This window comes from Mirounga angustirostris, unplaced genomic scaffold, assembly GCF_029215605.1.
Source record: "Mirounga angustirostris isolate CCGP_5_RB_7025 unplaced genomic scaffold, mMirAng1.0.hap1 SCAF_3, whole genome shotgun sequence".
Classification (NCBI taxonomy): Eukaryota; Metazoa; Chordata; class Mammalia; order Carnivora; family Phocidae; genus Mirounga; species Mirounga angustirostris.
The window spans coordinates 96,223,576-96,236,523 of NW_026991711.1; the positions used below are offsets into that span (position 1 = coordinate 96,223,576).

General features: G+C 44.6%; 1 protein-coding gene across 5 annotated transcripts in view; it reads left to right on the plus strand.

The window, feature by feature from the left end:
* CCDC93 (coiled-coil domain containing 93) overlaps nucleotides 1-12,948 on the plus strand; it is an 89,706-nt gene that overhangs the window by 54,442 nt on the left and 22,316 nt on the right. For 4 of the 5 annotated variants that reach the window (XM_064586430.1, XM_064586431.1, XM_045868987.2 and 1 more), the window contains 5 exons: nucleotides 3,299-3,415; nucleotides 6,462-6,524; nucleotides 10,282-10,355; nucleotides 11,772-11,853; nucleotides 12,324-12,395. In XM_064586430.1, coding sequence (XP_064442500.1) covers nucleotides 3,299-3,415; nucleotides 6,462-6,524; nucleotides 10,282-10,355; nucleotides 11,772-11,853; nucleotides 12,324-12,395 — 408 coding nt within the window. The remainder of the gene's footprint in view (nucleotides 1-3,298; nucleotides 3,416-6,461; nucleotides 6,525-10,281; nucleotides 10,356-11,771; nucleotides 11,854-12,323; nucleotides 12,396-12,948) is intronic. The other variant, XM_064586432.1, reaches the window with a different exon arrangement.

The following is a 12,948-nucleotide window of genomic DNA, read 5'->3' on the forward strand; positions in this document are numbered from 1 at the left end:
TCGTATATTAATGCTTTGCAGATTCAAATTTAAGGGACTGCTCTTAGCAATGAGAATTGCTATCTATCAGTAAGAGAAAGGATTTTGAAAGCCCATGTCTGCTTAGAGCATATCATAACAGATATAGTAAGTTTGTAGAGTGACTTCAAGGTTCTTTCTGTGCACTATATTTTCTCTCTATGTGTATGGTTCTCTGAATCACCTGTCTAGTGAAAGAACTTTCCTCTCTCAATGTTATATAAGTGGTGGATGGGCCCACTCCACTGATTGGAGTTCCTTCCTAATAAGGCTGCCCTAATCAATGGTTGGGACCAATACATGATTCTCTAGTGAGCCAGGCCCCTTAGATTAAAGTAGTGGTTCTCAAAATTTTCAGTTTCAGGACCCTTTAAGAACTCTTCAAGACTACTGAGGTCTCAGTAGCTTACATATTAATTCATTTACAAAGAACAATAATAAATGCTTTATATATTAACATCAAAGCAATGATATTATCACATGACATGTAACATCTGGAAAACCTCACTGTATAATCATGAGAGAATAAGAATGAAAAAAATGGGGGCTCCTGGTTGGCTCAGTCGTTAGGCGTCTGCCTTCAGCTCAGGTCATGGTCCCACGGTCCTGGGATCAAGCCCTACACTGGGCATCTTGCTCCGCGGGAAGCCTGCTTCTCCCCCTCCTACTCCCCCTGCTTGTGTTCCTTCTCTCACTTTGTCTCTCTCTGTCAAATAAATAAATAAAATCTTAAAAAAAAAAAAATGAAAAAAAAATGACATTTTAGTATTATGAAAAAGATTTTGACCCCAAAGACCCCTGTGAGGGTCTTGAGGGACCATGTGGCTAAAAATTAAATCTAGATAGATAGTAAAAGAGAAAGAAAAAGAGAAAGAAAGAGATAGCCAACTACCCTGGAAACCTACTTTCCAGATAGCAAGATAGCTACTGGTTTTCCTGTAAGAAGCATTCTTAGAAGTGAAGTCAGAGGCCTTGATTTTAAAACAAAGTTGTATGTATGCCAGGTAGGTAAAGAAGCTCGGTAGGAAATAACACTTTTCATGGTCTTAGGACCTTGGCCATAAAAGCAGTTCATCAGCAAACCTTCTAAAACTTGGAGACACCATCCAAGCCAGGCCAGAGGTGCAGAACAGCACTGAATGAATTGTGCTTGCCCCCAAAGACTGGAGGAAGTCTGGGGGGTAAGCAAAACACTGATTCCCTGGAGCCTGCCAGCCCACAGCTCTATCTGGTCCAGAGCCACACAGGCAAGTTGGAGGAGGTCAGGATATTCAAGATAATCCTGACATCAAACATAGGGACATAACGTGTGGGGTAGTTCCAATGAACAGGGAATTAATTCTATTTCAGATGTCAATAAATCATGAGCTAGAAGGCTTATGTAATTCTCTGAGTTAAGTTAAATGCTCTGAGGATATGCCAGAGACATGTAGGAAATCAGTGTCCAGGAATCTGAGTTGGATGTTAAAACCCAAATCTGAAAATGAACTATAAGAAAAAGCTATTAAATATATAGCAGGCAAAAGTGGCCAAATTAATAGCATAGTTCAGGGTGACACCATCAAAGTAAAGGAGATATAATTAGCTCATTATAATTCTGTTTCTGACAAGTGATTTGGAAATTGAGAGGGAGTGGTCCTTCCTGCACCCTCTTTTTTTATATTCAAATCATTTTCAGAAACAATTCTCCCTCCCTAGACTACAGGTTGTGAATATCTTGATATGACCAAATGTATTTTTAAAAGTTAACTCCAATTCCCAGAGATTCAGATAAGCTGGAGTGTGTTAGTTGACAATTTCCACAGTCCCGGGTTTCAAGGCTAGATATGTAGCAATAACAAATGCTTAGTTTTTCTATTTCCTTGATGGCCCACCAGTGCAGGAGATGGAAAGCCATATTCCTTACTGTTTTGTGCAGCCATATCCTGCTGGTTGTTCCCCACCCCCAGAGCCATTAAGCAGCAAAAACTCATCATCTGTTAGTAGTACTGCTGAATTATTCAGGGAAATCCTTAACCAAAATAAATGGTGACTATTCCATCCAATTTCTCCTCCTCTTCAGTTTCCCATCTCTTTTCCCAACATGGGCAGATCTTCCAGACTTTCAAGCTTATGATCACTGCTAAAACATGCAGGAAAAATTGAATACCCAAATAGTTGTGTTGCACTTGGGCTTAAAGTCAGTACTTAGTTTGGTACTGGGATACTTCCAGTCAAAAAGGAAATGTGGTGGAAATAGGCATGTGTTTAATAAAGCTCATCTAAGCTCTTTTATGATCATCTAAGAAGTATTAGAAGGACTCCTATTAACAATAAGGGTGCCTGGATGGCTCAGTGGTTAAGCGACTGCCTTCAGCTCAGGTCATGATCCCAGGGTCCTGGGATCAAGCCCCACATCGGGCTCCCTGCTGAGCAGGGAGCCTGCTTCTCCCTCTCCCTCTGCCTGCTCCCCCTGCTTGTGCTCTCTCTCTCTCTCTCTGTCAAATAAATAAAATTAAAAAAAAAAAACAATAAGATTGACCTTTTGTTTGTCCTGAGGCTGATGTTTGTGTTCTGTGTCCTTAACAAGCTACCTCCTCCTCTGTGTGGTTTCTCAGTGCTGTTGCTACATTCACCCAGAAATCTCTCCCTGACTCACTTCGAGGCCTGACAGGTCTCTGCTGCCTGCTCAACCCTTTTTCTCCCTCCCTTCCTCACATTCAGTTTCAGGAATCTCCTACTGCCCCGTCAGCAACTTCTATCCCTCTCAGATCTATCCTCTGTGAACACCAAGAGTAGAAACAAGAAATGGTTAAAAGGGAATGGACCCATGGATGGGGGGAAATAAGTTAATAGGCTGTTGCTTTTCATGATAAATGCTTCCAAACGGTTAAACTTTTTGACCGTATATTTACAATACTTCAGTGAAAGTGAATCATTTCATCATTCTTGATAACTCCAGAGCAGTCTTACAAAGATATTGATATGACCATGTTCTTCCTTTGATGGTGCCTGTTGCCTATATGATACCAGCATAACCACAGTTACATATTCCTGTGCTTCTGCACATGCTGATCCCTCTGCCAGGAATGCAGATTCCTTTGGTAAGGATCTTGATCATTGTGTCAGAATCTTCTTCTCTGGACCTGGGTTTTGCATAGGACCCCATGGCCACTCTGGCTTGGTTTTGACAGGCTGCCGAGTAGTGCTCTGCCCCAGGGTGAGCAGGGATGGGTCTGTCTTTTGTAAACTGAGGTAGTCTTACTAAATCCTTTGGGCTTGCCCTCCCTGTTTCCCACAGCAGTCTGAGCTGTCAGCTGAAGAAAGTCCAGAAAAATTAGGAACCTCCCAACTTCATCATCGAAAAGTCATCTCCTTGAACAAGCAGATTCTGCAGAAGACCAAACATCTGGAAGAGGTTGGTGTTTTCTTTTTATAATTTCATTCAAGTAATATGAAATTTTTCTTCAAGAAGGGAGAAACTGGGGAAGGAGTGAAGATGTTTGTGTTAGAATGGAGGCTCTAAAACAGGGATTAGCATAGTACAGCCCTTGGGCCAATCCAGCTGCTACCTGTTTTTGTAAGTAAGGTTTTATTGGAATACATGGACATCTATTTGTTTACGTACTTTCTGTGGCCACTTTCAAGCTCCAGGGGCAGAACTAAGTAGTTGCAGCAGAGACCACATGGCCCAGAAAGCCTAAAATATTGACTACTTGGCCCTTTCCAAATGTGGCTCACAAAGCCTAAAATATTTACCATCTGGCCCAAACTGAAAAAAAATTTGCCAGCCTTGTTCTAGAAGATCACAAGACTTAAGAATAGCATTTATTGACTGACAAATGTTCACTGAGCGCTATTCTGTGCTAGGCATAAAACTAGGCTGTGGAGATGAAGAACTAACTCATTCTTTTCACACAACATCCTTGTGGAGGAGATACTACTCTTATCCTCATTTTATGAATAAGGAAACTTAGAAACAGAGAAGTGAAGTAGTTTTGCCTGTGATCACACAGCTTACTAATGGTAAAGCCAAAATTTTGAATATAAGGATCTACCTCATTGTTTCGAATTGACTTCATAGTGCAACATAGTGTATATGTACTGTAATTTACTGTACCTGTCCCCTGTTCATGGGTATGTAGGTTGTTTCGGGGTTCCCCCCCAACTGCAAATTTATGCTACCATGAACGTCTTTGTACAGTCATCTTTGTGCAAATATGTAAGTATTTGTGTAAGATTGATTTTAGAAAGTGGAATTGCTGGGTCAAAAATACAGGCATTTTCGGGACGCCTGGGTGGCTCAGTTGGTTGGGCGACTGCCTTCGGCTCAGGTCATGATCCTGGAGTCCCGGGATCGAGGTCCGCATCAGGCTCCCTGCTCGGCGGGGAGTCTGCTTCTCCTTCTGACCCTCCCCCCTCTCATGCTCACTCTATCTCATTCTCTCTCTCAAATAAATAAATAAAATTAAAAAAAAAAATACAGGCATTTTCTATTTTGCTCGAAACCATCAAATTATTCACCAATCATTTTACCAGTTTTTATGTCTACCAACAGTATATGAGAGACTCCAAACTCTTTAAATCCAAGAACTCCTGTTCCAAGATCATGCAGGTGGAAAGCAAGCAGGATGCATTTGTGGCCTTGGTGACAACCGTGGGGAGAGTCCTAGCCCAACAGAGAAATGGAAGGAGGGGCAAAGCAAGAGAAGGAGTAAAGAGCATCTCATGGTCCGACAGGGGGATGCACTACAGAGGCATAGAACTGGAACGCAGCTAGTAGGTAGCTGAGGAGAAACCTGAGATTGAGGAAGGAAAGAGGAATCCAGAAAGGGGGTGGTAACCCGCTGCTGAATTTGGGGGTGAGTCTAGGGGTTAATGATGAAGAAGAAAATGAGGGTAGGACAATCATGAAGGATTCTAGCAAGATGAAAAGTAGGCTAAGCTACTGGGACATCCCCTGTTTGAGAAAAGATGGTCAGATGAGCAGCTGAAGAGAGCTCTTATTAGTTAAATTAATCAAAGGGAAGAGATGAGTCTTCCCTTCTTAGCAAGCTACATTCCTGCCAAGATCCAACTCACGTGAGCCTTTGTTGTGAAGCCTTCCTTAGACGCCCTGATGAGCCAGACTCTCCTTGGGCCTCCCCTGGGCCTGACTGTGCCCCAGCTATTCTCATACTCTGATCCCCAGTTCACTGGTCCAGATCCTTGTGGGCAAGGACTGTGTCATGTTCATCACCTCCTCCCACATACCTCATGTGAGCAGAGCATTGGGTAAATGTCAGAGGGGGGACTGGGTGGGTGCATGGGTGAGGGGTGGACAGGAAGTGGGGAATGCTAGGACCCCTTCCTGGAGCCACAAAAGGGCTTCTTAAAAGAGTTCAGTCATTAGTATTTCAAGAGAAAAACAAACTCTCCAGAAATATTCTCTGCCGGTTACACAACATGTCAATGAAAGTTGTCATTGCACAGATGGCTTCCTTTCAAAAGGGAAAAGCCAGAGCCCATCTGCTTCCCTCCTTTATCACTCTTCTCTGCTTGAGTTGGCTTCTTGATAGGCCTTGTTGGAAAGGTAACCATTCATCAGTCATAAAGACTAGAAGCATGATTTAGGAGTAGTGATTTCTGAAGGCGACATAATTCTTAATGGGTTGCTTACATGTTCAAGGATGGGGCAAGTTATTTTGAAGCAATCATTGAGATACAGGATAAAATTTCTCATTGCTAATTTGTATGCGGGTAACCACCAGAGTCTGATGTCATTTTCTGCTACTTTCCCTTTTCAAAAGTGGAATTGTACAAACCCTTTGAGCTTTCGATGAATGTTTTCAGATTTCTAAAAGTTCACAGACAGCACGAGGATATACCTTTTAGGGAGGGAAAGAGAAATGACATTTTCCTGATGTAAGTTTACAATCATGTAACTTTGAACAGGAAAGGTATTTCATTTTCTGTCTCTTCATGTTGAATCCTGAATTCGTTCTTCTATCTCAGATTGTTTGCCAGTCAGTCATAATCTGTGCTAGAATCCTGCGTTGTGAAATGCAGTCTGTATTCTGGGAATGGGCACAGTGGTTAAGTGAACTGATTGTAGCCATACAGAAAAGTCAAACCTGGATTTGAATCCTGGCTTTATCAGTTAGCAGCCGTGAAACTTTTGGCCAATAACTCTTTGTTTCCTCATCTGTAGAATAAGAAAAATGTCTTCTTCCATTGAATGTAAGGATTCAATGATAGGATTTATGCAGAACATCTGGTTTGTCACCTGACGTGTGGTTGATGCTAATTATATGAATTTTTTCTTCATTTGTTGTTGGCAACCATTTCTGAAATTCCCACATTCACTCAGTTTAAATCTCTGTTGAATTTCCATTTTTTCCCATCTGTGAGACGGGGATCCCACCCACAGCTGTGCTGTTGTGAGGACTGAATGAGAGCAGATATCTTTTCTCTTTCTTTCACAGCTGCAGGCAAGTCATACCAGCCTACAAGCCAGATACGATGAAACAAAGCAAATGCTGACAGAGGTGAGGAGATTTTCAGAACCGCTTTTGACCTGCACCACTAATGGAATGCCCTGTATCGTCAGTCTGTGTGGGGTCTCAGGGCTCGGGGCCATCTCGGGACAGAGGACAAGCACATGGTAGTGCATGACGCCTGCCCTCAGGTTACCCATGCTGCCACATTCTAAAGCCTCAGCCATCTTGGCAGGAGACATTGCCATGGGCCCTGAGGATCGGGAAGGGCTTCCTGCCGAAGGCCAGGCTGACGGGCAGGGCACGGGCCTCACAGAACTTGAAGGGCCCCTCACGGTAAGTGGCCCCCACTCTGCTACAACCTCCACAAGCCGCAGGCTGTAGAATAGCTTCGAAATCCTGAATTCCTAAAGACTGAGAGGGTTTCTTTTGATAAGATGAGAGAACTGCAGAGGGCTGTAATTCGTTGTTCAGAATTGCCGGTTTTCTTCTAGGCGGGATGCAGGACAGGGTCTCAGGAGGAGGGGTAGGGCGATGGGTATATTTCAAACCACATGGTCTGGGTTTCAAGTGTGCCATCTCCCATCAGCCATAGTGTTGTTTACCTCCCACTTCTCATTGCCTAGGCATCCGGGCCAGGAAAACAAACGCTTCTGATGCCCGCTCTGTCATGAGGGGAGTTTCGATATCTCTGTCCCTCACGTTTCCATAGAAAGCTGTCCTCATCTGGATCTGTTGGTCTCTCCTCGTTGTGATTTTGATTGTGCTCAAGCTCTAGCTGTACTCTACAAGGGCCACATGCAGGGGACCCCGCCCAGTACTTTCCGAACCATGTGGAAGCAGAACTGATCCTCAGAGACCTCTCTGAGACTAAGGCAACCCCCCTCCCTTTTCTTTAAATTTCATATGAAATTTGCCCACTTAAAATTCTTGTTTCTGTAGCCATATGTGGCACTGCCTTGCTGTCATGCTGACAAAACTTTGTAGTTCTGACCTGGGCTCGTCTCTTCAGTGATTGTCGGAATGTATGAAAAGGGCAGGCCAAAGAATGAGAGTTAGAATGAATTTTTTTTTTCATTCTTTCCAAAGATGCCTGTGTTGCATTTGGACAGATGAGCTCTCTTTACGCTGCTCAGTGACTGCATTCCTATGGGCTGGATGGCAGACTCCTGGGGTGGAACCCTTCCACTATCTAAATGTTAATGCCACAGAGTCCCTGGCATGAAGTTTGCCAAGTCATGGATCAGTTTTTGTATAACCATCTGGGCGAGATTAAAGGCAAAGCATCTTGACATAAATCCTAAGTGGCTCTGAAGTCGTTTTCTTTGTACTAAATCGGGTATTTGTTGAGCTACTTTCATGTGCTAGAAGGGTAGGGAGTGTGATTTAAGTCAATAATAGAGGGTGGTCTTCTTATCCTCAGATGATCATAACAGCCAACATCAGTGTGTGCTGGGTGTGCTCTGGGCACCTCCCTTGTACTAGTCCCCTGACTCCGTGACCACGCTAGCAATGCTGTTACCATCCCTGTTCTGCAGATGGGGCATTGAAGCCGTGCAGAGGCTTCTAGAACTCCAGCACTGTCTGTGTAGCCCCAAAGACTTCTCTGAGGGCTCACTCTGTATAGTAGGGCAGTCACACTAAGTCCCATCTAGGAAAATGGGATCTGTACCAAACCTGGCACTCAGCAACTTCTGAAGAAGCCTGACTGGTCAGAATACTGAAGACCAGACCCCTGAATAAGTAATGAACTTCATTACTTATAAGGTCTCAGCCTCCTTATCTGTTCCATTCAAGGATTGGCCAACACAAGCACTCTGACCCCTTTACCCTCTATGTGCCCTGGTTTCACCTTCTCAGCGACACCTGCTCTCCCAGGGTAACCTGGCAGCCCCAAAAAACAGGGAAGACCTGTCTTTCTGGCAGATTGGGTAAAGTCGAGCAGGGCAGGGAAGGTCAAGGACAGGTGGCAGCATGTGACACCCATGGGGAGGCTGCACACCCCTGCAGCGGTGGGCCGCCCACATCTAGCCTGTCCACTTTTTAATTTCGGCAATCAGGACTTTAATTTCCTGTGTGTGAGGTTGATTCTTTGTAGCATATGCAGTATTCTCTCCCATTTCTCTAAGGGCATTAATTGTGTCTAAGGTTTTTCTTGATCTATAAACTTTCTTCTGATCAAAATTCATTTGTTCTATCTTTCTCATTTGTGGTTTTATCTTCCTTCACATGTTTGATAGTTCTTGGTGGTATGCTTATCTTTGATTCTGAAACTTCCCGTTACCAGCTGTGTGGATTCTGTCCCCATTATCTGCAGCCTGCTTCGTGTGATTATTCTGGAAGGGTGTGTTCTACTGTTGGGTGAGATCAGCCAGTAGTAAGTGGTATTTGGCACCTGGGCACTCTGCCTTTCACCTGGGTCTTGCCGATTCTGGGAGCCTGCCTGCCTCTGGGACTTGAGCTCCAGCTCAAGGTTAGGGGAGCCAGGCTTCACTGCTTAGCCCAGCTGGCCCTCCCACTGTGATCCCAGCCCTGCAGACCATCCTTCCTGTGTCTGCTGATCCCACATCACAGGCCTCCTCAGCCCTGCCTCTCTGTTGGCCATCTTCTTAGCCCTGAGATACCTGCTCCCGTAGTTGAGCCTAATTGGGTTTTTTAGGACTTGAGGCAAGAAGGGCTGATTGCAACTTGTGCTCTTCTGTTTTCAGCTAGTACCCTTGGAACCTTTTTTAACTTGTTTTTTGGTTTTGGGGGGGTTTTTTTGAGTAGGTAACAATTCACACAGTTCAAAATTCAAAAAGTACAAAGGTTGTACCGCTGTAACCCAACCATATAGTTACCCGAGGGTAACTAGTCTCTTATGAATCTTTTCAGAAATATTTCATGCATATACAAGTAACATGTATATCCTTTTATACATGTATACATTCAGGGTATGCATTCCCTTTTACACATTGGAAAGACATGGCATTGATGTTTTGTACATTGTTTTCTTCCAGCTAACAGTAGCTCCTGGAGATAAATCATCATAAAAGAGCTGCTTTATTCTTACTTTTTTTTTAGCAGCTTAGCATTCTGTGATATAACTGTACACCTTATAAATGGAAATCTGAGTTTCTTTAAAATTTCTATTTTTAAATCCTCACTGTCTGACTCAGAAGAAGAAAGTGAAGCTATTCAAGAAGATGGATTTAGGGGCGCCTGGGTGGCTCAGTCGTTAAGCATCTGCCTTCGGCTCAGGTCATGATCCCAGGGTCCTGGGATCGAGCCCTGCATCGGGCTCCCTGCTCGGTGGGAAGCCTGCTTCTCCCTCTCCCACTCCCCCTGCTTGTGTTCCCTCTCTCGCTGTGTCTCTCTCTGTCAAAATAAATAAATAAAATCTTCAAAAAAAAAAAAAAAAAAAAAGATGGATTTAACCTACCCCTGCTCAGAGCCATGACCGTGGTAGTGTGGCATTTCAACCAGGTCTGTCTCTTGTAGCCTCTTCTTATTTCCCCCTTCCCACTGACCTGCCGAAAGGCACCTGCTGCCGGCACTACTTTTGGCTTTCCACCCATCTGCTGCTGTGACTTAGAGCTATTGCCAAGGTTTCTTGTACCAAAAGGGTCTGGTGTTGAGCTTTCCGTGCCGTCCTCCCCACCCCATCCTGTTACTCTCGTCCACCTATTTTCTCCAGTGTACAGCCGGGTCTGGTGGGCTGGGCCAGCAGCCAGAAGTGGGGCGCAGATGTGAGCCTGGGGAGGGAGGACGCACTCACTCTGCTGTCCTCCCCAGTCCCTAGCAGCAGCACCTCCTTTCTCTCTCGCAGCTGAAGCATCACAGTGAGAAGCTGGACAAAGAGCAAGCAGCCCTGGAGAAAATAGAATCCAAAGCAGATCCCAGGTGAGAGGTTTCAGCCTGTGTGTATTTTCTCCTTGAAGAAAATAAGTCTGCCAGTGCCTGGTAGTTTATTTTGTTTGAGCACAGGACCAAGGAGCCCAGGATCATTGCCTCCAGCCCCACACAGGTCATTTCCTTCCACACGCCCGATCCAGAATGTGGCGACTCCCCGTTGCTTGGGCACGTGCTGACATATGGCGCCGCTGCACGGAGCTGGCCACCTCATTCTCCTGATTCCCCTTGGGAGCAGAAGCAGCACATTTTTGCTTTTGCTTTTTTTGGTTTTTCTGTTTTTAAGAACCAAAAAATACATTCACAGAACAAAAAGGCATGTGGTGAAAGTCTTCCTCCCACCCCCCATGCCCCAGCCACCCAGTCCTCCTCCTTGGCATCAACCCTGGCTGCCAGAATTTTTACTGTTAACATTTCAGCCCCACCTCCTTGGGATTAAAGGTGCGGTATTTTATTTATTTATTTATTTGTTTGTTTGTTTATTTATTTATTTATTAACTAAGGAACAGCTGCTGGGCTTTTTTTTCATTTTAAATTAATTGTCTTTAACAATTTAAATTACATACAAGATACACTTACATTTGACCTTTTTAGCACCAAGTCAGTGAGGTGGTCAAAGCTCCCTAGGTGTCACTCATTTGAATGATAAAAAGCCTCAGGCACAGATTGAGCAGCCCCAGATTTGAAGGACATTTTTAGCAAAGAAGTACCCACATATTACGTGGCTTGATAATTAGAAACCCTTCTTTTTTTTTTAGATTTTTTTTTTATTTATTTATTTGAGACAGAGAGAATGAGAGACGGAGAGCATGAGAGGGAGGACGGTCAGAGGGAGAAGCAGACTCCCTGCCGAGCAGGGAGCCCGATGCGGGACTCGATCCCGGGACTCCAGGATCATGACCTGAGCCGAAGGCAGTCGCTTAACCAACTGAGCCACCCAGGCGCCCCAATTAGAAACCCTTCTTTCATGATATGGAGCAAAGTCCTGTCAGATACTTCATGTTTTTATTTTCCAGTTAATTCTTTTATGACCCTAAGTAATTTGTTTCCTTTTCATGGAAATTAGGAACAGTTTATGATGCTGTCTATGCTCTGAGGACTGTTGAGTAATTGGTACCAAGGAGATCCAGGACTCTTGAAACTCATTGATGTTTCTGAAGTTGACATTTTAACTCTGGGTTCTGTGATGTTTGTTTGGACAGGGCCTGATGGACTTGGGTATATAAATGAGTAATAATGTCAGTTAAATGGTAGTCCTTATCATTTGTGGAGAACCCATTAGACAGTCTTGGGAGAGACAAAGGAAAATAAAAAGGGATCCCTCTTTAGCTGGGGGCTTGGTTTTAGTTGTGATTCAGAAAATCGTAACAGCTTTCCATATGTCATTGTTGGGTCTTCTCTCTTCAGTATCCTGCAGAACTTGAGAGCACTTGTAGCCATGAATGAAAATCTGAAAAGTCAGGAACAAGAGTTTAAAGCACATTGTCGAGTAAGTGTTGCTTGATGTCAGCAGACCTTGAACCAGGACTCTTGTGAAATCTCTCACCTTACACCCCCTTATCTGTTGTGGCGTCCTACTCGGCTGCCATCGGAAAAGTGGAATCCTGGAGCAGTTCTGTCAGTTGTGTAGGATGAATAGGGTGCTACAGTGGGTGCCCCCCCAGGGGTGCCGGAAGGGAGTGAGATTAGTAACTGGGTGTTCCAAACCCCAAATTGAGAGCACAGTCTAACAAACACTAATTTACAAACAGGTGTGTGTGTGTGTGTGTATAATAAAGTCTTAGAAAGTGTGAAAAAATAACATCATGTGAACCCAGGGCCGTCCTGTAAAAGTAGGTTGTCTGTGTGTCGTGTGTGTGATAAGCCCTAGCTCCGGGCGGTCCAGCAGAGGGGCGGTGCGTGCACAAGTCCATTTCCTAGCTTGTCTGAGTTTTGTAAATGTTTGTTTCACTTTTAAAGGAGGAGATGACACGGCTGCAGCAGGAAATTGGAAACCTGAAAGCCGAAAGAGTACCAGGCGGAGAGGAGAAGGTAAGTACAGGCTCCAAAGGACCTGTTAGGTGCTATTGTGACTTCTCAGTGGAAGGATTTCTGGGGGACTGCAGCAGAGAGTCTGATGCTAGGGACCGGCCAGTTTCCCATAACCTGGTCCTCTGAACACACACTTCCCAACTGTTTTCAGCACAGGATTTTCTTAGATTTCCATGCCTCCCCTTTTTCTTCCGCTGGTGGGTAAAAGGCAGCAGTGGGTGTGCACCAAGCAGCCACCCCAGACGGGAATAACCAAATGACAAGTCTGGCCTCTCTCTCCATTTAGGGAAGGGGTATTTCTAGGAACTCTGAGCTCTCTTTGCCAGGCAACCTGTTCTCTAAGTGTTGTACGGCTTTATTGGTCCCATCCTCCACTCCTGCCTAGGGATAGGCCCCACCCCTAAAAGGCAGCGGGAAGTAGAAAACAAGAGGTAACGTCAGAGCCCCAGCGGCACTGAACATTGCTGGACGTACGAACACGTCCGACCAGCTGCTCTCAGGACAGAGGACTTACTCCTCCGAGGAGCTAGTGTGAGTTTCCATTAAAAGTTAA